Source organism: Nerophis ophidion, linkage group LG28 (genome assembly GCF_033978795.1).
Source record: "Nerophis ophidion isolate RoL-2023_Sa linkage group LG28, RoL_Noph_v1.0, whole genome shotgun sequence".
Classification (NCBI taxonomy): domain Eukaryota; kingdom Metazoa; phylum Chordata; class Actinopteri; order Syngnathiformes; family Syngnathidae; genus Nerophis; species Nerophis ophidion.
In genome coordinates this window covers 6,007,524-6,034,861 of record NC_084638.1, presented here as the reverse complement: position 1 = coordinate 6,034,861, position 27,338 = coordinate 6,007,524, and the positions used below count along the sequence as shown (strand labels likewise).

At 38.8% G+C, this 27,338-nt stretch overlaps 1 protein-coding gene across 1 annotated transcript; it reads right to left on the bottom strand.

Annotated features, from left to right (window-relative positions):
• Nucleotides 1-157: 157 nt before the first annotated feature.
• Nucleotides 158-27,082, bottom strand: sar1b (secretion associated, Ras related GTPase 1B). Its single transcript, XM_061890390.1, has 7 exons — nucleotides 26,911-27,082; nucleotides 14,441-14,516; nucleotides 5,364-5,483; nucleotides 5,230-5,295; nucleotides 2,687-2,790; nucleotides 992-1,123; nucleotides 158-907 (listed from the first exon to the last, which is right to left on the bottom strand). Exons 2-7 carry the CDS (start codon nucleotides 14,496-14,498, stop codon nucleotides 791-793), a joined length of 597 nt encoding a protein of 198 aa, XP_061746374.1. The 5' UTR covers nucleotides 14,499-14,516; nucleotides 26,911-27,082; the 3' UTR covers nucleotides 158-790.
• Nucleotides 27,083-27,338: the final 256 nt, after the last annotated feature.

Here is a 27,338-nt window from a genome sequence, read left to right as displayed (position 1 = left end):
AAAAAAATCAAGGTGCCGGTAAAAAAAATAAAAATTGTTTTTATGTAATCAATTGAATAGTGCAAGTGTTAAACACAATGGCGCCACCTGGTGGCAGCTGAAGGAGTGTGCAGCAGGTAAAAAGGAGAGGTGTTGGATTCATGTGAAAGTCTTGTCATTCATTGCAAACATTTTATTGTTATTGTTACACGTTTATATCGCACTGACCTACTTTTATGCTGGAATGAAGGACACAAAAGGACAGAAAGTGTGTATATTATTAATACCATTTCAACAAAAAAACGGTCTCATTAAGTCAATTTTGGCATCTTCATCCCTCTGCTACTCCGCAAACATAATAAGCATATGGAAAAGAAGAAGGCATGCATAAAAGTATCCACCTATCATACATTAGTATTTATTATTGGTCCTTTGACTTGCTTAAGTGGGCATGGCTTCTAATGTGGACATGGTTATGCTTACTGTCACGTCCATACATTTATTAGTTATGGATTTCCTGCTATCATGTCATAAAAGGGAATACAATCTTCCACCCTTGAAGATGGTTCAAAAAGCGTCAACGGGTGGCAGCGGAGGACAAACACGCCTTCTGACATTTGCTCTAGCAGAGAGAAGAACGAGGCGTGTGTATGTGTGTGTGTGTGTGTGTGTGTAAGTGCAGAACCAAATGTTCGACCAATAAAAGTCTATTGGGTTCGAGTTGTACTGGTTTCTGTGGAGGCGGTGGTACTAAACATGAGGCCGAGTATGATGAGGGGTGTGCCGTGGCGCCCTCTGGTGGTGGTGGTCGCTAGTCGATGTACTGGGAGAGCCAGCGGAATCCCTCGCCGTAGCCTTGCCTCTTGAGCACGCTGCACATGAACACCTCCAGTGGTCTGGTGTTCAGCTCCTTCATGGGAATGTTGCCCTGCACCACAAGACGAGACACAAGGTTCTCAAACTGACGGGGGAAAAAAAAAAAAAAAAAACGGTCCGTGAGAGTCTTCCTCACCTTGCCCGTGGTCTGGCCGTACAGTCCAAACATTTCTCTCAGTCTCTCCTCACTGATGGCCTCTGCTCGGTCGATCTTGTTGCCCAGGATCAGGATGGGTACGTTCCCGATTGTCTCGTCCGTCATCAGCGCCTGACCATAAACATTTATTGTTACTGCACAGTCCCGTACGCTTATGTACTTAACTGCAGAGAGCACCAGACATCTCTTAATCGTCCACGCGGACTGGACAATGGCTGAGAGTTAGTGGGCGGCCGAGGGTAGAGTCCAGTCAGTCTCTTGGTTGCTTTGTTGGGTCTGCTCCGGTCACCGGCCATGCTCCTCCCACCCCAACAGACGATGGAGTGGAACACCGCAGAGGCCACCACAGTGTATGTTGTTTACTTTTGTAGCTGTGTGTGGTTGCATCAGTTCTGCTCTTTTAATGTCTTCAATGTCCTTTGTTTCCCTCTTACACACACGCTTATGTGTGCTATGGCTATGAGATTTTCCCCCCCCTTTGCCTCAGTCTGGACTCCCTCTCCAGGGGCCCAGGCTTAAACTGTTTTTGATTGTGGCGGTCCGCTCCCTGTATGATCAGTCAGATCTTGGTCCGCATTGCCGGCAGTAAGTTGGATGCATATGATTGAAGATAATGTATTTACGTAAATATATATTTTGAAGGCAATGTAGTATGTAAGTAAATACGATTTAAAAGGTGATGTAGTATGTAAGTAAATATGATTAAAGGTGATGTATTATGTAAGTAAATATGATTAAAGGTGATGTATTATGTAAGTAAATATGATTAAAGGTGATTTAGTATATAAGTAAATATGATTAAAGGTGATGTATTATGTAAGTAAATATGATTGAAGGTGATGTGTTATGTAAGTAAATATGATTGAAGGTGATGTAGTATGTAAGTAAATATGATTAAAGATAATGTATGTAAGTAAATATATGATTGAAGGTGATGTAGTGTTTACATTAATACATGATTGAAGAGGATGTAGTATGTATGTAAATATGTTTAAAGGTGATATAGTATTTAAGTTAATATATGATTAAAAGTGACGTAGTATATAAGTAAATATGATTAAAGTCAATGTAGTATGTATGTAAATATATGATTAAAGGCAATGTAGTATGTAAGTAAATATATGATTAAAGGCAATGTAGTATGTATGTAAATATATGATTAAAGGCAATGTAGTATGTAAGTAAATATGATTAAAGGTGACGTAGTAGGTAAGTCAATATGATTAAAAGTGACGTAGTATGTAAGTAAATATCAGGGTTTCTCACACATTCATTTATTTGTGGCGGCCCTCCACGAAAGAATTACGGCCGCCACAAATAAAAAAAATATTTTTTTTTTCTTTCTTCGGCTTTTGACTCGCTCATAAAAGCAATGGGACTCTGTCTGTGAATGGAGCTTGTAGTTACATATTATACAAACATGTAAATATTTACAAATATGTATATAAAGTGTTGTAATTATTCCAACTCCACGTTCTTCTTGGTCACTTACTACAAGGCGATGTAGTAAGTACATTATTGAAGGGAATATAGTATGTATGTAAATATATGATTAAAGGCGATGTAGTATGTAAGTAAATATAATTGAAGACGATGTAGTATCCAACTAAATGTAGTATGTATATAAAGATGCGGATGAATGATTGCTTTTCGTTTAGTTTTGTTTGCACTCACATCAAGTTCTGTTTTTGACTCTCCTAATCTGGTGAAGTCAGCGCAATCCACCAGGAAGACGATGCCGTTTATGGCGGGGAGGTAGTTTTTCCACACTCTGCGTGCTGCGTGAAGAAGAGCAAAGTAGTACAGTACACAATATGAAACACACGTGAGTATAGTGCACTATGTCAGGGGTGTGCTACCATTGGTCAATATATTGACGGATACTTTTATACTCCTAAATTTCAATCTATCCATCTGTGCTGGACAAGTTTGCCTTTTGGAAGATCGGTATCGAGCAAAGATCGATTTAAAAGGGAATTGCTCCGTTTTATTCACACTCGAAAAAGGAAAATATTGGATTTAGGAATGGCAGACTTTACATGAAGTTCAGCACTTTTAATAATAAAGACGTTAAACGTTAGGTCTGTGATGTCATCAAAACAAACATGGCGGATAGCTGCAGTAATGGAGAAAGGTCATAAATACAACTATCAGCTACAGCACAATTGTAAAAGCCATAACAAATAAACACCACGAGACATAAATAAAGCCCAATATAAACTTAAGCCCTAGAAGAGGTGGCCGACATAACACGGAGCAAATTACTGTGGAGAAGTTAATCTACTCCCAAAATGTTGGTTGGAAATTGCTTTAAGGCTTTTTCTCCACTGTCTCCAGCATTTGATTGACAGACATGTTGGCCAATCAGAATCTTTGAGCACCGTGTTTGTCTTTCAATTCATACAGAGAGAAATAGGTCTTACTCTGCACCTCTCTCAGGACCTGAGCGTCTTTATTTAACTGTAGAATTAACTGGACGCAGTGAGCCCTCTTTTCACTCATTTACAATCTTTTTCTCAGTATGCAGAGATCAGGGTGCCAGTTCCAGAATAACAGGAAGTAGACAAACAGACACCCTACCTACTCGCGGATTGCCACTCAGTAACAATAATTGGGATGAAAAAAAATATGAATACACAGCCAAATGTCCTGTTGTGGGAATATTTCAGCTTCAATTTGGGTGGGCAATATGAGCCTGTCAACACGGACGAACAAGCGAAAATTAGTCATGTGCAGGTCCATACTGAAATATCGATACCAGCTAATAACAATTCTCAAAACAAAATATCAAACCTTTTGATAATTGGGTGATTTGAGCTAAGTTCAATCATCTACACGAACGCAGTGTAAATAACTAATTCAATGAGATCTTGTCTAAATGAAACACGATTGGTGGGAAGTACATTTGCTACCACCTAGGTAATTACATAATTACATGTTGACTTAAATTCAAAATGTACCGCTGTGCTGAGTCATTTAATCTGTCATTTGTTTATTCAATAAAATTACCGGCAACTAAAATGAGTCACTGAGTATTCTAAAACAGCAAGTGTATGTATATTTTTATCGGAGGCTATTTGAAGACAGAGTTGAATATAAAATAAAGTGACGCATTCCGTGCAGAATGACGCCATTGTGATTTTATAGCGTTTGAAGATAATTTCCCGTGATCATCAACACTTGAAATTCACCACTCATTGACTATATTTTAACTAAGTATATAATTTTATGCTAGATCCACTCGAAGTCCATTGCACCGGTCGCCCTAAAGGGGGGTTCCCACATCTGTGGTCCTCTCCAAGGTTTCCCATTGGATTGAGTTTTTCCTTGCCCTGAAGTGGGATCTGAGCAGAGGATGTCGTTGTGGCTTGTGGAGCCCTTTGAGACACTCGTGATTTAGGCCTATATAAATAAACATTGATTGATTGATATAGGTATCGGATCGTTAACAATACCAGCCTGAATTTTACTCGGTATCAGATGGGAAAGAAAATCAGTGGTATTGCACATGACTGGCGAGAATGCTGTGATCACATAATGGCAAACACAAATACAACGTCCGACCTCATTTTTACAATGGCGAAAAAATTATCTTAAATATGTTTATTATTCATTTAAGTTAAATTTTTGCTTACATTACAGAAATGAGTCAATTTCATTTGTTTAATTTTTATTTAGTATAACAAAGTTATTCACCTTCCAATTACAGTACAAGGGTAAACATTTGTATAGTAATGAGAAATAACCTCATATCCTTTCAAATGGTTACTCGCATTGTTATTATTATACATATTATTTAACATCAAACACTGTGTAGTTTTTATCTGTTATTTCTTCAGTTTATCGGGTTTTTCTTCAGTTTAACAGCATGATGCAGACAAAAGCTCTGAGTCAGTCTGCATAAAGCCAAATATTTTTGTAAGTAAATTATTGCATATTATTTTAATATGTGGCACCTTGAGACAATAATATCTGGACAGTCTAAAAGTAACAGGTCTTCCTTCACTCATTATGTTTTGCAGTTTTATGCCTTTTTATGTATAAAATATAAAGATCACAAATCCAATCGCAATCTTGACAAATTAAAATATCAATTAGAATACAATAGAATAGAATAGAAAGATTAGGTTTGTTTACTTAAAATGGTACAGCCCCAGTGCAAAATATAATATAAAGAGGAGTACAGTGCAGAATATAAAATAAATATGAATACACACCTTGTGCGTGGCCTCCGAGGTCAAAGGTGGTAAAGGTCATGCCAGCGATGGTCAATTCTTCAGAAGCTGCATGAAAAAGACAGCAGACATGACGGCTGAGTAGTGAGCACTAGGACAGACATGTAGCAACTCACTTGGATGTAAAGTGGGAACATGCTGTCCCAGTCGGTCGTCTTTGAGCATGTGCAGTAGCGTGGTTTTGCCGGCGTTGTCCAAACCCAGGAATACTAACTTGCCCGACTTCTTGTACAGTCCTGCAAGGAAAAGCACAGCCAGCTCTGTAAAGTTGTATGCGAGCACTTCCTGCTTCATGGAAGATGATGCTAGCTGCTTCAAATGGACCATTTCTCATTCTGGTCGGAAACATTGTTCCATTGTGCTGCAAAATAAAATAAAACATTTTGAAAGTGCAACTAGCGTCCGTCCTTCAGCTGCTGGGACAGTTACCAAAAAGTCATTAGTTTGTTTAATGGGATGCTCACTCGTCCTTTAATATAACTGCTAACTTTCTTAGTGTTCTAATAACATCAATACTTGCTCAAATATTTTGTCATCTCATTGAGTTGAACACAAGCTGAGTTGTTGGTGAGGCACAAAGATTGTTTATTAGATGTGCAAGGTAGCACTCCTGTTTTTTTTTGTTGGCCAAACTGTTGCACTGATGTACATGGTTGTTGGAGGAGAACAAGGGATTGTTTATTTGACTTTATTCTCATTTGCCAAACTGCTTTGTGTTTTATATTGATATAAAAAAGTAAACACCATGTTTTTTTACATTACTTGTTTATTTATTCCTCAAAGTAATTACTTTAATAACCATTCATGTGACATACCATTTTGTTAATGTTTTATGATGTATAATTAACACCTATACAACATTTCTGCTCTAACTCTCCATGGATCTGTCCAGATACAGCACTTTAAAAATATCTCTATGAAAATGTAAAAATTTAGATAAAGGCACCATGTAATGAAAAAGCTGCTAATGAACAAAAACACAGATATTTGTCTTTAAATATACAGAATGTTTATCTTGAACATTTTTATTAGATATTACAAATAATGATGGTGTCGTGTTCACACCCCAACACTGTTTTACCAAACATAATGAATAATCCTGATTAATAATTGTGATTTTAATATTGATCAAAATAATCTTATTTTGCCCATAACCATGCAGTCCTATGTGTGAGACTAGATCCCATTTACAAATACTATTTTTATTTATATGGACAAAAAGTCCATAGGGTGCCATTTTTTTCCATCCATTTTCTACCGCTTATTCCCTTTCGGGGTCGCGGGGGGCGCTGGCGCCTATCTCAGCTACAATCGGGCGGAAGGCGGGGTACACCCTGGACAAGTCGCCACCTCATCGCAGGGCCAACACAGATAAAGGTGCCATCTTGCAAATTTTTCACATTTGTTTTTATTTATTTATAGAATTATTTTGTTTCTGAAATATTGCTTTGTTTATAATGCTTGCTTTCATAAGCACATTCAACGTTCTACTTGAGATTAGGGTTGTTCGGTATACCGGTACTAATAAAGTACCGCGATACTAATCGATTGAAATCGGTACTATACTCCTTTTTGAAAAGTACCGGTACCGTTCTTTGATCTAAGTGCCGCTGTGCGGAGGTGACTACAGACTACAGCCCCATGATGTTGAGTGTGTCAAAACGCACACACAAAGTGCATACAAACAATAACATCTTGATGAGGAAAAATGGCAAAAAACAGCAATTCTACTGGTTAATAAAGTCTGTCTCCAATATTGTCCACACCTGTCGCCATCTCAAAAAGTGCGCTGTTAAACTCACGCCGAGACTCCACGGGAATGAAGCAAGGGAAAATGAAGTTGAACCAAGTGCTGTTTACTCCCAGGTGAAATCTCCGGAGCAAGGTCTGTGTAGTTTGTCCGCATTATTTTCAAGCCGGACGACGCTAGTGCGCATGCACCAGCGCTGCTGTGACTATATTTCCAGGAAGTAATCAGTGTTGCATAAAATGCATTAATAAATGTTTTTTCAAAAATTAAAAATGTATTTCTAACCATGGGGAATTTTATCGCTGTTTGTCATAACGTTTACCGTTACATACCTAATATATACACACACACATACATACGTATAAACACGTCTATACACATTCATGTATATGTATATATATATATATATGTATGTATATGTATATATATATATATATATATATATATGTATATATATATGTATATATATATGTATATATATATGTATATATATATATATGTATATATATGTATATATATATATATATATGTATATGTATATATATATATATATATATATATATATATATATATATATACACACACACTCTCGTATTTCTTACCTTCTTGAAAATTCCGGGGAAAAAAAGCCTATCTTTTTAGGACCACCCTTTCCAGATAAAGATTTGTATTTAAAACATTAATAATATATAGATTATATGTAAATATAAAAAAGGTAAGCTTTTAGTTAATTATTTTTTTGGTTTGTAATTGGTTTTTAATCTTCATTATTTACTTCAAGTGATTACAGTATGTCTCTATACACATTTTAAAAAAAAAATTTGGCCATAGGTGGCGCATTTCAATTTCTTACACACACTTGTTGTTTCATATGTTGACCAGAGCGGGAGCACTTTTAAACAGACACAAAGTTAATTTGAAAAATCCCTCCTTTTTGGGACCACGCTAATTTTGGTAGATTTAACCACCAGAGGTGCAAATGAGAACTCTATTTTTGTTTTTTGTAATGTGCTTGAGGCCAATGACAAACGAGTGACGAACCACAGATGGGTCCTGTGCCGCACTTTGGGCAACACAGCTGTAGAAGCTAACCGTTAATGGCCACCATAGTCTTAGTACTGTAGCGTAGTATTTGTTAATCCTCCGGTCACATATGGGACGCGGGTTGTCTTACGTCAGCACCGGAAGTCGTAAAAACAGCTGTTCACCTGGCAAGTTTTTTGGGGACTCAATAGGAAAATCTTCCTATAGCTGCCGCCTTGTTTTATCATATATTTTCTGCCTTTGTATCTGTCAATGTTTACTTTTGTTTGCACATTAAATCAACAAAAAATCCTGACTTTGGAGCAATGTTCACAGACTCTAGTATTTGGCTCTCTATTAGATGCAATGGTTTTTCGTATTGGAAACATGATTTCGGTCCTAACTTGTTCACATGTCCTCATATGGAAGGTACTTTTCAATGTTGATGTCTCAAGAAGGGTTGGAATACAAGAAAACACCAACACACACACGGGATGCAACAGTAAACGATATAATGATAAACCGGGGTGAAATTCCGGACGGTTAGTAATACCGTTTTCTTTTTTAATTATCAAAAACCCGCATTTTAGGGGACATTGCTCACTTCCTGAAAAAGCTCCAGTAGCTGCGCCTCTGAAGATGGCGCATGCGCACCAGCGCTGTTGGCAATGGTAGAAAGCAACACACGGACGACGCTCTTGATATTTTCCCTCAAAGTAAAAGGACATCTTAAGTCGGGACGTATTTTGGATCGGTGAAGCATGCTGAGGGTAAAATAATTGAGGATAGTGACTCCATCTCTAGAAAATGCAGGAAAAAAAGTCCCTGTGAAGTAAGGCAACCCATCAAACATGTTGAGCCAACTCCGGAACCACCATTCACAACTCCACGTCGAGTGCAAGGTGCGTCAACTTGTAGCTTAATGCGTGATATGTGTTTAAAAAAGAACAATTCATTGTTTGTCTGTCAAACCTTCTCATAGTTACACTTAATTGTTACATAAAGCTACTTGGTATTGGGTGCTATCATTGAGAGCGAGTTGTGTGCACACAACACACACTGTAGGAGAGCAAAATGTACTTCCGTTTGTGTTTTGTGCTGTTGATGACCGCTTATAATTTACGTTACTTTTAAAACTTAGTGTTGAAGACATTTCCTAGCAGGAACACTGCAACGTGTTTTGTTTTTTACAAGTGTAGCATTAAGTGTTGTGTGTCACTTTGTGTGTGCCAGTCAAGATGATTATAATAATAATTAGCATCTAATAAATATAATATTACATTTGCTTTTTCCTTATTTGCAGAGTGGGCGTGCAGCGGACAAGTTGGAAGCCACAGTTACAGTACATCATCCTCTACCAACATCACACATACAACACCTGATGCTTTCCAGAAGTCGCTGCTTAGGTTCCCTCGTCAAACATGGCAAAGACCTCACTTCAGTGCTGTCATATTTCATTGCCAAACTTTCACATAGTTGAGATGTGCTCTCTGACATGTGTAAGACTAGACCTCTCATGTATGAACACTATTGTTGTACACTAGGACAAAAAGTGCAGTTACATCTTTTGGCCTTTATGTGCCATCTTGCACATTTATACATTTATTCATTTAAGTAATTAAGTTTCTGCCATATTACTCTTTTAATGCTTAGATTGCTTTCAAATGCACAGTTAATTTATACTTGAAGTACATGTAACAGTTATCTACAATGTTTCTTTTACAATGTATATCATTTTGAATGTTTTATTTGTTTTGTAAATAAAAATATGTTAAAAGATATCAGTATAAGTACTTTTTGAACACATACCACGTAAATAATAACCGTAATAAGTTTGGTCACAATAACCGTTATATATATATATATACACACATGTATATACAGATATAGAAATATAGATCGATCGATCGATAGATATCTATCTATACAAACGTTTTATATTTTAGGTTGTATCCCTGTATACAATATATAAGAGTATTTTAAACAAAACGTGCAAAGTGTTTAAACTTAACACCATGTGACTGTTATTACTAATGTTCTAAAAATTACTTTTAAAAAGTAATATATAGTAAAAAAAAAAAAATACATTTATTTTTTTTAAATAATAGCTCTAATAAATTTCATTTATTACCAGGGAAAGTAATTAATACGTTTCTTTAAAAAAATACTTTAAATATGTTATACGCAGTTGAGATAAGTTCATGAGAGCAGAGTGTGCGTGCATGTGCCTTTAAAAGGCGGTGTCTGTTGCCAAGCAATGTGTGACTTCAGCGAGGGGTTTCAGCTCAACTGTGGTTCTGGGCTTTAGCAGTGCCACTCAGTTGGCTCTGACGAATGTTCTGTTGAATCTTTTAACAGGCTTGGGTTACTTCTGGTTGATAAAGAGGAGACCCTATTCGCCGGAGCGGGCACGTAGGCTGTGGTAGAAGGCGAATGTGGCATTGGGTTGGTGTCAGCAAGAGGTCTGTGTCGGCAATGCGCGGTAGACCTTTTCTGTGCGCCGGACCCTTCTTCAGCAACGGTGCTTGCTGGGCATCTCGGCGCTCCACGACCGCCATATCAAAGGCAAATCAAAAGATACCGGTATAGAAGTATTGTCTCAAATACGTGTCACTTTCTAAAATATACCGGTATTAACTATACTACTGGTATAAAGTCCAGCCATAATTTGTGCATTTCAGGCACAAAGTCTACTTGCCTGTGTTCAGCGGCCCTCCTTGGCAAAAACTGACTAAACACAGCTCTGCATTCTGCATCGCTGGTGACTCAAACTTTGGTTATTTGGGAGGTGCGTGTAAGCTTTGAGGGAAGGTACGCAAGGGAAGGGGACTGAACAGCGTCGCCTGCTCAAGTTACATGATGTGAGAGTACACCAGGCTTTAGTCTTCTAAATGTCAACCAGTTCCTAGTCTTTCCATCCACCAACATCATGTTCCAGTGCAACACGGACATCTTTCCCATCATTTATTTCTTTGCAGCAAACTTTACATTTGTTAAGCCAGGTTAATCAATCATGTCAAACACAAGACTTAGTTGGGTTTTATCAACACTTATTTTCCAACCAGCGCCATGGATTTTTAACTACCGCATCAATTTTCTTAACATCAGACATCCAGTTGACTTTTGCCATGTCTGTCCTTTGTTCACAATGAGCTCAATGTTATTTGGTTAAATGTCCCTTGGTAAGTTTCACTGCAATAAGGCGCTTTTGGTAGCCATTCACAGTCTTCTGGCAAGCTTCTAGTTGAATTTTTTACCACTCCTGACAAAATTTGTGCACTTTTAATAAGGAGGTGAACCGTTACTTAAGTCTGTCTGCCCATCTGTAGCATCTTCCCCATAATGGCGGGTAGCTATGGTGGCTGAAAAATTTCAACGAAAACAAAGGCAATAGACAAATAACAACACAACTTTCAGCTACAGCGCGAGTGTTACTTGACTGTGGCAGTGCGCCACGGCAATATATTAGCCGCCACACCTTTAATAAAAGTTTTTTTTAACATAAAAACAAAACAGAGTGATAATGTATTGTAGCGTCCAGAAGAAGACACACACAGTCTCACGCTCTTTTAATCTTTTATTGCCATTGTTATGCTAACAACGGGCCCAATTCCAATAAGTATCTCCTCCATACATTTCTTTATTTGGCGACACCGAACTCTATTTAATAATACAACTCTAACATTTGACAACCAAACAATTAAACAAGGCGACACGGTAAAGAATCTGGGTATTATCTTCGACCCAACTCTCTCCTTTGAGGCACACATTAAAAGCGTTACTAAAACGGCCTTCTTTCATCTCCGTAATATCGCTAAAATTCGCTCCATTCTGTCCACTAAAGACGCTGAGATCATTATCCATGCGTTTGTTACGTCTCGCCTCGACTACTGTAACGTATTATTTTCGGGTCTCCCCATGTCTATCATTAAAAGATTACAGTTGGTACAAATGCGGCTGCTAGACTTTTGACAAGAACAAGAAAGTTTGATCACATTACGCCTGTACTGGCTCACCTGCACTGGCTTCCTGTGCACTTAAGATGTGACTTTAAGGTTTTACTACTTACGTATAAAATACTACACGGTCTAGCTCCATCCTATCTTGCCGATTGTATTGTACCATATGTCCCGGCAAGAAATCTGCGTTCAAAGGACTCCGGCTTATTAGTGATTCCCAAAGCCCAAAAAAAGTCTGCGGGCTATAGAGCGTTTTCCGTTCGGGCTCCAGTACTCTGGAATGCCCTCCCGGTAACAGTTCGAGATGCCACCTCAGTAGAAGCATTTAAGTCTCACCTTAAAACTCATTTGTATACTCTAGCCTTTAAATAGACTCCCTTTTTAGACCAGTTGATCTGCCGTTTCTTTTCTTTTTCTTCTATGTCCCACTCTCCCTTGTGGAGGGGGTCCGGTCCGATCCGGTGGCCATGTACTGCTTGCCTGTGTATCGGCTGGGGACATCTCTGCGCTGCTGATCCGCCTCCGCTTGGGATGGTTTCCTGCTGGCTCCGCTGTGAACGGGACTCTCGCTGTTGTGTTGGATCCGCTTTGGACTGGACTCTCGCGACTGTGTTGGATCCATTGTGGATTGAACTTTCACAGTATCATGTTAGACCCGCTCGACATCCATTGCTTTCCTCCTCTCTAAGGTTCTCATAGTCATCATTGTCACCGATGTCCCACTGGGTTTGAATTTCCCTTGCCCTTATGTGGGCCTACCGAGGATGTCGTGGTGGTTTGTGCAGCCCTTTGAGACACTAGTGATTTAGGGCTATATAAGTAAACATTGATTGATGATTGATTGATTGATATGACCTTTTATTAATATCTCAATATTTTTAGGCCATGTCACGATACACAATATATATCATGAATGCCTTGAATGAACACTTGATGCATATAATCACAGCAGTATGACGCATCTATGAGTCTACATTAAAACATTCTTGTTCATACTACATTAATATATGCAGAGAGGGAAAGCACAAATAAGTCAATTTACCAAAACTGTAATTTATTAAAAAGTTACTAAGCAGTGGCACAAGCATTCATGTTATTTCAAAAACAGAAAGTGCAAGATTGTCAGAGATATTTTAAAACAAGCTATTAATGCACTTACATGTCAAAACAACACTAAATTAAAAAGTGCACTTTTTGTACAGAATGCCACTACAATCGTTTAAAACAAATAAAGTGCACTTTTGTGCATTATGTCACAAGATATTTCAATAAGTGTCAATTAAAAATTAGCTGCATAATAGGAAATCAAAATGTGTATGTCCTTTGCTATGTGGTAGTTTACTGCGGACGTTATCTCCTTCTACTGTTGACTATTTTTTTCATACGGTGTTGATGTGAAAATGGAAGATGGCAGCCTCAATTGGGTCTGTGCTGGTTGCTTCGGCATTTTGTCGGGTGTAGCACCGGCCGGAGATGTTGACGTACGGAGTTTCAAGCACTCTTCATTCTCTAACGGGTGACTTTTCAAATGATGCTACAAATTAGGCATCTACTTTTTGTAGCAACGCTTTTTCCGCATACTTGACATATTACGGTTGTCTGTTCAACATCTTCCCGTTTGAAGCCAAACCACCGCCAGACGATGAACCCCGTGCTGTTTTTCTTGGGAATTAATTATTCTTTCATTATTTGTTACCAGATTCGCACCTTCTTTCTTTCGTATTACCACTCCGTTAGCACCACAGCTAACGTTACCCATGCTGCTGCCTTCCTGCTCTGCAAGAGCGTATGACGTTGCATGCGCGACAGTATGTGACATATGTAAGAAGGTGCGCTTGTTTTATAGAATAGAATAAATCTTTATTTACATTGTAAAACGAAATTGTATTTTATGTCTCTGTGAGGAGAGACAAGAGTGAGAAACACCTGTAGTGTAATGCCCGCAGCTAAAAGCAACTACGTGAGAACGTATACTCGCGATATAGTCATTTTCTACATCGCACAGAGACAAACCAGCGATAAATATCGAGTATATTCGATATCGCCCAGCCCTAATATATACATATGATAAATGTGTATAGTTGTGTGGTGGTCTGGATTGCCAGGTAGCAGGAATTGGTAACATATGAAATGTGAAAAGTAGCATTCAAACATTCTGGGTTATAATCTGAAACGTGGTACTGGAAGTGTGTACCTTCCTATTAGACATGTGCTAGCAAGCCTGGCATAATAGCCAGAATTGTGACTCAGCTCTGTGCGGTACATGCTTCCTGCGTGACAGGGTGAACAGGATTGACAGCCTTCATAGAAAAAAAAGTTGACTTGTGTCATTTTGCCCATATTGTGTAATATTTGTGTACTCGCTGTTGATTCCACAATAAAGTCCCAGCCCCTAAACCTAAAGCATGTTGCGCTGCAAGCGCTGCATCACATGGCGCCGTCTAAGAGTGGTCGTACTCACCTAAAAACTGTAGTACGCTATTGAACCCGCTATAAATCCAGTCAAATATGAACGCCATATCTGGAGCTGTTGAATCCTGTAAAACAAAGGTGAACTTTTAAAACATGAACTCACACAGTGAGATTACAGTGCAAAACAAAGTGCAGTTAACACACTAAACAATAGGAAGATATCCCCTTGAAGCAGTATACTTTGCAAAAAAATTAGGGGGGGGGGGGGGGTGAAAATTGCGTGAGAGGATAGCTAATCTCAGGAAAATTCACATTGATAGTAATAATATTTTGTGACTTATGCTACCAGTGATGGCAAAAGATAACAAAAGTGATGAAAACCACGGCGAAGTTGACGGTACTCTTCAAAAAGTGAGTAGACAAGTTATTATGTTCGATTTAATCAATGTTTGGCTTCTTATTACACTTGAAAAATTGTTAGGAACACTGGGTGAAATACGAGGAGTCTTTGTGCAATTTCCACCTCTCCACAAATGTCCATTATTCATCGCCAAAATGGAGATTGACACGTTTTGATGTTTTATGAACATTTAGTTTCCCCCCTAACCAGCACGCACCCCTCCAGTGTTATGTGATGATATCACAAATGCACAATTCTCTTTTTGTAATGTAAAATATCAATCTTCTCACCTCCGAAGACAAGCACCTGGGAATGGGTTGATTGGCAAAATTAAATTGGCCGTAGTAGAATAGAATAGATTGTCATTATATTTGCATATAACGAGATTAAAGACTCCAGCTTAAGGTGCAGTAGTGGGAACAAATATGGGGTGAAAATAAATAACACAAGAGATAATAAAGGAAAAACTAACCATTGAAATAAGCAGACTACTTACTATCCAATAAAAATAATAAGCAATACTGTATAACAGGGGTCGGGAACCTTTTTGGCTGAGAGAGCCACGAAAGCCAAATATTTTAAAACGTATTTCCGTGAGAGCCACATCACATTTTTTTACACTGAATACAACTAAATGCGTGCATTTTTTAAAGTAAGACCAACGTTTTTAGAGTATAAAAGGTCTCTAATTCATTTTAACAACATTGTTATTTTTTGAACAGGTGCAGTAGAAAACGGATGGATGGATTAAAATGCATGAGAATGTTTTATATTTTGAACGTTATTTTTAACATCGTGATTACCAGCGGAATTATTCATTACTTATCGTGTTAAGCAATGTCAGCTAAGGTTTATCTGAGAGCAAGGTGCAGTCTTCAAAAGAGCCACATCTGGCTCTAGAGCCATAGGTTCCCTACCCCTGCTGTACAATATACAAAACACTATAGAAATACAAAATACTGTACAATATACAGAATAAGACAAGAGTACCGGAGTAATAAATAACAATCAGTGTCAGACGTATAGCACTCGAAGGGTAGTATTGCACAGTAGGGTATTAGGGTAGGATACTGTATAAGGGTTAATTATTATTATAAGTTAGAGTTCAACATGGTGACAGCTCTGGGAAAGAAGCCGTCTTTTGAGCCTGTTTGTTCTGGCTCTGATGCACCTGCCTGACGGTAGCAGGTCGTACAGGTGGAAGCTAGGGTGTATGCTGTCCTTGGTGATGCTTTTTGCTTTGTTGAGGCAACGGGAGTTGTGTAATTCCTTCAGGGAGGGCAGTGGGCATTTTTTGTGCAGACTTTACGACCCTCTGAATCGCCTCTTTGTCTGCTTTAGTGCAGCTGGCGTACCACACTGTTATGCAGTACATCAGCAGGCTCTCGACAGCCGAGCGACAGAAGGTGTGTGAATGTGAGTGGGAATGTTGTCTATCTGGGTTGGCCCTGAGGTGGCGACTTGGTGTACCCCGCCTACCGCCCGAATGCAACCGAGATAGGCTCCAGCAACCCCGCGATGCCGGAAGGAACAAGTGGTAGAAAATGAATGGATGGATGGTAGACAAATGAATTGTGTTCCATTTTCTTTACTTTTTGATCTTTCTAGCTTTACTAAATGCATCTGGAAAAGTGAACTTTAAACTGCTGACTATCGGTTTGTCTTGGGGTAGAGTAGTTTTCAGTAGAATATCATAAGATTCAAAGTTATAGTAATAATAATCAAAAAATCGAAGCGTATCAGATAGTGACAAACTGTGGCTTTCCACAGTGATTGTTCTACCACAAGCCTTTGGATTGTTGGAGCAGAGGATTTCAGAACAAACAGTAACATATGATGGACCAGCTCCTGGTCAACCCGCTATTTAACCTCAGCAAAATAAACCAAGCATTCGACGCTCACTTTCCAACTCCTCCGGTCGTCATGTCATCCTTTTTCTCCACGTATCAGCTGCTATACCAACCTCTGCACCCAGTGATGCAACGTGCAAACAAGGCTAAGGTGTAACAGTCAAAGGTCAGCACCACGTAAATACAACACACGTCAATTCTATCGACACCGGCCTTATTAGGAATGCTGCAGGATGGCATTGTTGCAAGATGTTCCATGTTTCTGCGTGACAACTTCTAGAAAAATATAATCGCTGCAAGATGTTCCATGTTTCTGCTTAATAACTTCTAGAAATAGACTGCATATGGAAAGTATTCAGTGGTTCACTTTACACATTTTGTTATGTTACAGCCTTATTCCAAAATGGAATTAAATAATGTTGGTCTCCAGGATTATAAGCACAATACACCATAAAGACAATGTGAAAAAAATGTTTTGAGAATTTTTTGCAAATGGAATAAAAGTAAAAAAGTAAGACATCGCGTGTACATAAGTAATCACAGCCTTTGCTCATTACTTTTGTTGATGCACCTTTGGCAGCAATTACAGCCTCAAGTCTTTTTGAATACAATGTCACAAACTTGGCACACCTATCTTTAGGCAGTTTCGCCCAATTCTCTTTTCAGCCACCTCTCAAGCTCCATCAGGTTGGATGGGAAGCGTTGGTTTTCATCCAGGATTGATCTTTCCCTTTATCATGACTGGTCTCCAAGTTCCTGCCGCTAAAACATCCCCACAGCATGAAGCTGCCACCACCACGTCTCAATCTAGGGATGGGATTGGCCTGGTAATGAGCGGTGCTTAGCTTCCTCCAAACATGACGCCTGCCATTCACTCCAAAGAGTTCAATCTTTGTCTCATCAGACCAGAGAAATTTATTTCTCCTTGTCCGAGAGTCTTTTCAGGTGCATTTTAGAAAACTTTTTACTAAGAAATTTCTTCCGTCTGGCCACTATACAGGCCTGATTGGTGGATTGCTGTAGAGATGGAGTATTCTCTCTCCACAGAGGAATGAATGCTGTAGCTCTGACAGAGTGACCACCGGGTTCTTGGTCACCTCCCTGATTAAGGACCTTCTCTCCCTATCACTCAATTTAGACGGCCAGACAGCTCTAGGCAGAGTCTTAGAGGTTCCAAATGTCTTCAATTTACAGAAGATGGAGGCCACTGTCCTCATTGAGATCTAAACTGTGAACTATGAAATGCAGTGGAAACAATACACAAACTTCTACAGCAGGGGTGTCAAACTCAAATACAGACTGGGCCAAAATTTAAAACTGAACAAAGCCGCGTACCCAGGTTGAACAAATTAATCTTTTAATAGGGAGCCAAACAAGTTTTTCATTGAATATTGAACCAGCATGGCTATTGTAACTTCATAGTGACATGCAAAATTGAGTTTGAAATAATAATAATAATTAAAAAATATCAATGGCATATCAAATCAAATTTAAATAAAAATTGAATGCCTCTTTTGTATTTGCAGCCTTCTGAGGTAAATATTAACATTTACTTTTTCCAGAGGCTAATACATTTGAAAGTAAAATAATGAATAAATCAACCATTCAGGGCTTTTTACTGCTCAGTTAATGTCGGGGCTCAGGTGGGTAGGGCCAGGGGGGCGGGTTTTGTTGGTAGCCGGGATGGGGTGTATATTGTAGCGGTCCGGAAGAGTTAGTGCTGTACGGGGATCTGGGTATTTGTTCTGTTGTGTTTATGTTGTGTTACGGTGCGGATGTTCTCCCGAAATGTTTGATCATTCTTGTTTGGTATGGGTTCACAGTGCGGCGCATATTTGTAACAGTGTTAAAGTTGTTTATATGGCCACCCTCAGTGTGACCTGCATGCTGTTGATCAAGTATGCCTTGCATTTACTTACATGTGTGTAGAAGCCACATATATTACGTGACTGGGCCGGCACACTGTGAGGAGGAAAAACAGACTTGACGACAGGTTGTAGGGGACACTAAAGGCAGTTAAAGGCACACCCCCAATATTGGTGTCCGGGTGGAATTCGGGAGAATGGTTGCACGGGGAGATTTTGGGGAGGGGCACTGAAATGCGAGAGTCTCCCAGGAAATCGGTGAATGCGATGTTAGAGCGGCACCGCTGTGTAACACCGGCGGGCCAGCTCTAATGTTAATTTGATATTGCCTCAGGGCCCAAATGAAATTACACGGCAGGCCAGAGTTTGACACCTATAGTTCCAGAAACTAAAAGTTTCCAGGAACTTTTGGCTGAAAATGGCCTATTTATTTAAATTAAGGGGAGAGATGGCTTATGTATATGTAATTTATTTGTTTTTTTATTTTGTATAAATTTGCAAAAATGTAAAAAAAATACTTTTTCACATTTTCAATATGTGGTATTGTGTGTAAAATTTTGAGGACAAAATGAATGTATTATATTTTGGAATACAACTGTAACATAACAAAATGATAAAAAGGGAAGCGCTGTGAATACTTTGCGGATGTAATGTAATAGCATCACTGCAAAATGGTCCATGTTTCTGGTTGGTAACTTCTAGAAATATAGAACATCTTGCAGTGATGTTCATAAATGTTTGTAGGAGTCATCAACCAGAAACATGGACCATTTTGCACTGATGCCCTTTGAGGCCTTTGTGATTAAGGGCTATATAAATAAACTTTGATTGATGCTTCTAGAAATAATCAACCAGTAAGGGCTATATAAATAAACTTTGATTGATTGATGCTTCTAGAAATAATCAACCAGAAACCTCTTGCAGTGATGCTTTATGTTTCTGATTGATAATTTCTAAATATATAATAGCATCACTGCAAGATGTTCCATGTTTCTGGGTTAATAGACTTTCCAAAAACACAACGGCATCACTGTAAGATGTTCCATGTTTTGGTTAATAAACTTTAGACAAATACAACAGCATCACTGCAAGATGTTCCATGTTTTTGGTTAATAACTTCTAGAATAATAGAAAGATTGTTTCTGGTTGAGACCTTAAAAAAGTGCAATCACTTGCTGTAAGAAGCTAGGCATCCAGAGGTTTATAACCTCTATTTTGTAGTGTCCCGTAAGAGTTAGTGCTGTAAGGGGTTCTGGGTATTTGTTCTGTTGTATTTATGTTGTGTTACAGTGCAGATGTTCTACCGAAATGTTTTGTCATTCTTGTTTGGTGTGGGTTTACAGTGTGGCGCATATTTGTAACAGTGTTAAAGTTGTTTATACGGTCACCCTCAGTTTGACCTGTACGGCTGTTGACTAAGTATGCCTTGCAATTACTTGTGTGTGAAAAGCCGTAGATGTTATGTGACTGGGCTGGCACGCAAAGGCAGTGCCTTTAAGGTTTATTGGCGCTCTGTACTTCTCCCTACGTCCGTGTACACAGCGGCGTTTTAAAAAGTCATAAATTTTACATTTTCAAACAGATCATTTTGAAACAGATTCCGATCATTTCCAATATTACATTTTAAAGCATTTATCGGCCGATAATATCGTCAGTCCAATATTATCGGACATCTCTAAATTTATCAATAATACAAAGAAGGAAAACATTGGATTTAAGAATGTAAGACTTTATATAAAGTTTAAAGAGGCTGTTTGCGACATTTAAACGGATGCCTAGAAGGCACTGACTTAATGTATTCTAAGCGTTATAGCCCAACCTATTCTGGCTTCTATGACGCAATGATGTATCTATGTATCTAAGGGTGTTGTTAGCTGATACAGCAATTTGAATATTTAGAATTTAATGTATATATTCTATCATAACTACAAGATACCTGCAAATTGTCCGTTCTTCTGGACTATATGTTTGTGTGAACGTGCTCTCTGAGCGTAAGTGTTGACGAGACAGTGTGGGTGACTGCCGTAAACACCAATCATTTTATTCAGGCAGGTAAAAAGATGTGTTAAACTTAGTAATTGTAAATAATATAGACAGTTTTAACACATGTTCTACTAAACCAACAATGATAACATAAGCTAGCCAGTGGTGTTATTATATTTTTGCTTTTAAAAATGTAACTGTGAGAAAGTTGCAAAGAGCCCATTTAACACTGTTAGCGATGAAGACGTTAAATGTTATTCAGGTCTGTCTTGCCTGTCTGTGATGTCATCGCCATTAATCATCGAAACAAAAATGGCTGAGAAAGGTCACAACAAATATAAACGCGACAAGACCATATTCGAAATTAGAATGCAGCAACTTTCAGCTACAGCAAATACAAATACATACGGCAAATACGGCATAACACAACTTTGAGCCACAAAGGACGCGACGGACACAATGGAAGTGACAGCGGAACAAGTTATGGCGACAGACCAACTTCCTGAACATAGTATGTTAGTGTTATTAAAAAAGGAAAATAAGTTATTTATGTCGCAGAAAGTGGTCACACTTTACTTCTCCATCTTCTTTCATTACACCCTTTTCAACTTTCCATCTCGGGAAGTTGGTGAGTAACCAAAACTTGTTCCGCTGTCACTTACGTTTCGGTTTGTCTTTGTATTGTGTTTTGTTTTATAATTGTTGTGGTACGGCTTAATGTTATTGTGTTTGTATTTGTTGTGATTTTTCTCTCTGCTATCTTTGTTTATCAAAATAATAATAGTAGCATTTAACCTGAAGAGATTTAGTTGCACTTACATTTTTGATATCCATTTATTTTGTATTTATATTGTTTCAATGTCGAAAAAACAGCAAAAGTTGTAGGTAAACTTAATGCTCGTTCAACCTGAAGAGATGTTGGTTGCACTTTATTTTTTAATTAATATTGTAATATTTTTTATTGTAAAAACAGAAGTACAAGTAGCAGGTAAATATACTGTTAAAATGTTGGTTACTGTACTTTTATTGAACATTTCTTGAATATTAAAAAAGCAGGTACAAAATGTATCCTCTTGTTAATTCAACCTAATGTGTTGGTTGTACTTTATTAAAACACGATGTGAATGCGATGGCCATTGATTGTTGTTACTTGTTTTCTTTACAAGAAATAAGAAAATAATAAACTTTGTCTACAATGTCCTGTTAAATTTTTTTGGGGCTCATAAGATACTGAATCGATTTTAACTCACTCAATCATTTCATATCATATTGTTCTTATAAAAAAAAAAAAAAAAAAAAAAGTAGAAACTGGTCCTAGAATCCTAACGGCAACCATACGTTCTGAATCAAAATGAATCGTTTCACCCCTAAAATATAGTGCTTGAAAGTGGACCAAACATTCTCTACTGCTCGCTAGTGTTACCATATCTGAGTTATTGTGTAGGGGAAACAACTACAAATGTGCGCTTCATTCACTGGCGGTGTTTCAAAAAAGATCAATTAGAATAATACATAATGTTGTATCTAAAAGAACAAATAAACCCTTTTTTCATTAAATCAAAATTATTGAAATTCAATGATTTGGTGCGTTTGCACACAACTAAAATTATGTATAAAGCAAAGTATAACCTGCTACCCAAGAATGTACAACAATTCATTCTCAACAAAAGAGGAGGAATATAACCTAAGAGGAAAATCTAATTTAAAACACTTGTATGCACATACAACACTTAAAACTTTTAGTATATCAGTATGTGGAATTAAATTATGTAACGGATTAACCAAAGCACCAATATGATTCAGTTTAAAAGACGGTTTACCCTACAGTTGTTCACAAAGTACACAGAACAAGAATTATGATGAACATATTGAACCCATTTTTTCATTGAGACAAATATTTATGTATCTAATATTTGTTTGTTTACTATGGCATAATATTTATTTGTTCACTGTTCTGTTACAGAGAACAAGGAAATTAAAAAAAAATGCTATGGTATGAAAAGGGGCAGGATTAAATAAACTCTGCTTCTTCCTACCTAATTGTATCATGCATTACATTGCATTGTATGCACGTTCCTAATAAACTGAAACTGAACATTTGACTTTTATCAATTGTAGGATGTGATCAGTGCCTCAGACTGGAACTCTCTGCAGAAAGCGGTGAGGACGGCAGAAAAAGATCATCTGGACTCCTCTTCCTCCTATCCAGGAAATCGCAAAAGGCCTGACCAGGGCTCAGAAAATCTGCAGAGACTCCCTCCCACCCCCACCAAGGACTGCTTTCACTGCTGGACTCTAAGAAAGAGGTACCTGAGCCTCCGGACCGGAACCTATAGGTTCTGTACTGACCTTCTCGGTGGCCTAGTGGTTAGAGTGTCCGTACTGAGATCGGTAGGTTGTGAGTTCAAACCCCGGTTGAGTCATACCAAAGGCGGTAAAAATGGGACCCATTACCTTTTTGCTTGACACTCAGCATTAAGGGTTGGAATTGGGGGTTAAACCACCAAAAATTATTCCCAGGCGCGACACCGCTGCTGCTCACTGTTCCCCTCACCTCCCAGGGGGTGAACAAGGGGGCTGGGCAAATGCAGAGGACACATTTCACCACACCTAATGTGGTACTTTAACTTAACTGTAACTTAAGTTGACTTAACCTCTTCCCTCAGGCCATAAACCTCTTGAACACATGATAATAATCGTTTCATCAATTTTCTACCGCTTATTCCCTTTGGGGTTGCGGGGGGGGCGCTGGTGCCTTTCTCAGATACAATCGGTGGGAAGGCAGTGTACACCCTGGACAAGTCGGGCCAACACAGATAGACAGACAACATTCACAGACTAGGGCCAATTTAGTGTTGCCAATCAACCTATCCCCAGGTGCATGTCTTTGGAAGTGGGAGGAAGCCGGAGTACCCGGAGGGAACCCACGCAGTCACGGGCACAGGGAGGACATGCAAACTCCACACAGAAAGATCCCGAGCCCGGGATTGAACCCAGGACTACTCGGGACCTTCGTATTGTGAGGCGGACGCACTAACCCCTCTGCCACCGTGATGCAAAACGGATTAACGCGCTGGAATATAAAGATAATATAACATACATCCATGAACGTGGATGTATAAAGTGCAGTGTATTCATATGTACAGTTTAAAAAAAAAAGTTGATAGATATACAGGGCGGTATAGCTCTGTTGGTAGAGCGGCCGTGCCAGCAACTTGAGGGTTGCAGGTTCGATCCCCGCTTCCGCCATCCTAGTCACTGCCGTTGTGTCCTTGGGCAAGACACTTTACCCCACCTGCTACCAGTGCCACCCACACTGGTTTAAATGTAAAAATTAGATATTGGGTTTCACTTTGTAAAGAGCTTTGAGTCACTAGAGAAAAAGTGCTATATAAATATAATTCACTTCATCCGTTAATTTATATCTGCACCCTATTGCTCTTTTATCCTGCACTGCAACGAACTAATGCAACAAAATGTTGTACTTATCTGTACTGTAAAGTTCAAATTTGAATGACAATAAAAGGATGTCTAAGTCTAACAAGGAAATGTGATTAAAGGCGTACTGAAACCCACTACTACCGACCACGCAGTCTGATAGTTTATATATCAATGATGAAATATTAACATTGCAACACATGCCAATACGGCCGGTTTAGTTTGCTAAATTGCAATTTTAAATTTCCCGTAAGGTATCCTGTTGAAAACGTTGCGGAATGATGACGCTTATTTTGACGGGTGCTTGTGACGTTATTGGTTGGAGCAAACATTTAAGCCCAGCACCACACACGGCTAAAAGTCATCTCTTCATCGCATAATTACACAGTATTTTGGACATCTATGTTGCTGAATCTTTTGCAATTTTTCAAATTAATAATGGAGACGTCAAATAAGAATGCTGTTAGTGGAAAGCGGTGGATTGCAGCTGCCTTTAGCACAGAAACACAGCCGGTGTTTCTTTGTTTGTTGTGAAGCTTTAACACAGAGCGGTCAAGCGAACATGTTTCTCTACGTCAACCAGCAGGTTTTTGGATTGGAAAATTATGATGTTAAGTCGGCTCTTACCGGAGACTTCAGTGGATTATGCGACCTCCTCCTGCAGCTCAAAAAGGCAGCTGTGATCTTGGCTCCTCGGCTTCTCTCAGAGACACTGGCGTTCAACGCAGCCATCCGACTTTCAGGTATGACTTTACAATCTCACTAAAACACTATTAAAACAATAAGCAGATAAGGGATTTTCCAAAATTATCCTAGTAAATGTGTCTAATTACATCTGAAACGCTCCCACTGCCGCCGCCTGGAGCCGTTACCTTTTCTTTTTTTGTGCTTCACTAACTTTCCTCATCCACAAATCTTTCATCCTCACTCAAATTAATGAGGAAATTGTCGCTTTCTCGGTCCGAATAGCACTTGCTGCTGGAGGCTATGATTATAAACAATGTGAAGATGTGAGGAGCCCTACAACCCGTGACGTCACGCGCACATCGTCTGCTACTTCCGGTAAAGGCAAGGCTTTTTTATTAGCGACTAAAAGTTGCAAACTTTATCGTCGATGTTCTCTACTAAATCCTTTCAGCAAAAATATGGCAATATCGCGAAATGATCAAGTATGAAACATAGAATGGACCTGCTATCCTCGTTTAAATAAGAACATCTCATTTCAGGAGGCCTTTAAAGGCCTACTGAAACCCACTACTACCCACCACGCAGTCTGATAGTTTATATATCATTGATGAAATATTAACATTGCAACACATGCCAATACGGCATTTTTAGTTAACTAAATTGCGATTTTAAATTTCCCGGGAGTTTTTTCTTGAAAATGTCGCGTAATGATGACGTGTACGCAAGACGTCACAGGTTTCTAAGAAGTATGAGCGCCGCGCACACACGCAGCTAAAAGTCGTCTGCTTCAACCACATAATTCCACAGTATTTTGGAGATCTGTGTTACTGAATCTTTTGCAATTTGTTCAATTAATATTGGAGAAGTCAAAGTAGAAAGACGGAGTTGGGAAGCTTTAGCGTTTAGCCACACAAACACACGGTGATTCCTTGTTTAAAATTCACGGAGCTGAAACTTTACTATGGCTCAGAGCGCAGTCAAGCAGAAATGGATCCCGACCGGATGTCAACCAGCAGGTTTCGGTGAGAAAATTGTGGTAAAAAGTCGCTTCTTACCGGAGATCAGCTGAGCTTGCCCCGTCCATAAAGCTGCCGTCGACTTCCCTGAGATATTCGCGTCAAGACACCCGTGGACACACACGTCCAACTATCAGGTACTGTTAAACTCACTAAAATACTAGCAACAAAATAGAAAGATAAGGAATTTCCAAGAATTATCCTAGTAAATGTGTCTAAAAACATCTGAATCCGTCCCAATCACGTTTTTTTTTTTTTTACTTTATTTAATTTTTTTTCTAGTCCGTCGCTATCTATATCCTAATTCACAAATCTTTCATCCTCACTCAAATGAATGGGGTTTTCTGGTTCCGAATTGCTCATACTGCATTATAAACAATGTGAATATCCCTGCAACTCGGGACGTCATGCGCACATACTTTCGGTAAAGTCAGGGCTTTTCTGTTAGCGACCAAAAGTTGCGAACTTTATCGTCGATTTTCTCTACTAAATCCTTTCAGCAAAAATATGGCAATATCGCGAAATGATCAAGTATGACACATACAATGGACCTGCTATCCCCGTTTAAATAAGATAATCTCATTTCAGTAGGCCTTTAAGTCTAATAAGGAAATGTCATAAAATTGCTATGGGGTAGAATTGATAAAGCTTTGCTTCTTCCTACTCCTTTTCAGACGTGCAGTAATAAAACAAGTGGCATTGTGTCATGCATGTTCCATATAAAAAGAAACGGAACATTTGACTTTAATCAATAGTGGGATGTGATTTTAGTGCATGAAAGGCTCGTCAAAGCCACTGTCAACGTAGCAGCCCCAGTTAGCTCGTTTAATAAATGGCAAACGTTTGAGTATGTCATCTCCACCAGTTTACACGTGGATGCATGTTGTAAAAAAACCCTTCTCTTTTAATGACAGAAATACAAAAGGACGCCATGAATGCAAAAAAGAAAAGTTAACATTAGAATTAGCTGGGCCGGCTAACAGGCTAGCTAGCTATCAGTAAGCCACTAGTTACGTGTCATTTCGTCCAAGCGGCGACGTAAAATAGACCAAAAAAAACTTATTATATTTTCAGCAAACATGAGATGTTCCAAAAGGGGGGAACGATGCCAACGCCGTATGGACGTTCAAACAATAAAAAAATATGTTTTTATATAACAGTAGGCAACTTGACGTTAGCTACGTGCTAACCTAGCATCGTTAGCAACCGGGATGCTAGCTCGCTAGCTCGCCGTCAAGGCGAATGTTAACGTGGCAAATAAAACACCCCCGGAAACTTACTGCTTGTCCAGGCGGGTGGTGGTTTGCTGAGTGGGGTTTGTCTTCCAGTCGGCCCAATTAGGGGAGTCTACTGACAGCCAGGGTCTCCTGCCTTGTTTTGTGCCTGTTTTGTTAGTGAGCCACGACACCGCAATGGCTGTCTGGTAACTCCCCCCCAAAAAAGCTGCCGAGTAACTTCCTGTTTATGTTTCACATTCTTCTTTCCGGCTGGAGAACTGAAGTAACACTGGCTTCACCTTTCTCTTATTTTACTCATTTAATCAAATGTAATAGGAATACTTCACATTTTCTTTAATATATATATATATATTATTTATTTATTAATTTGATAGGGAAATCATAATGCAGGTACTGAGAAAACCGACACTTTTTTTGTACCCCCAGCTCCACCCCCACCAAAAAAATAAATAAACAAATACAAAAAAATA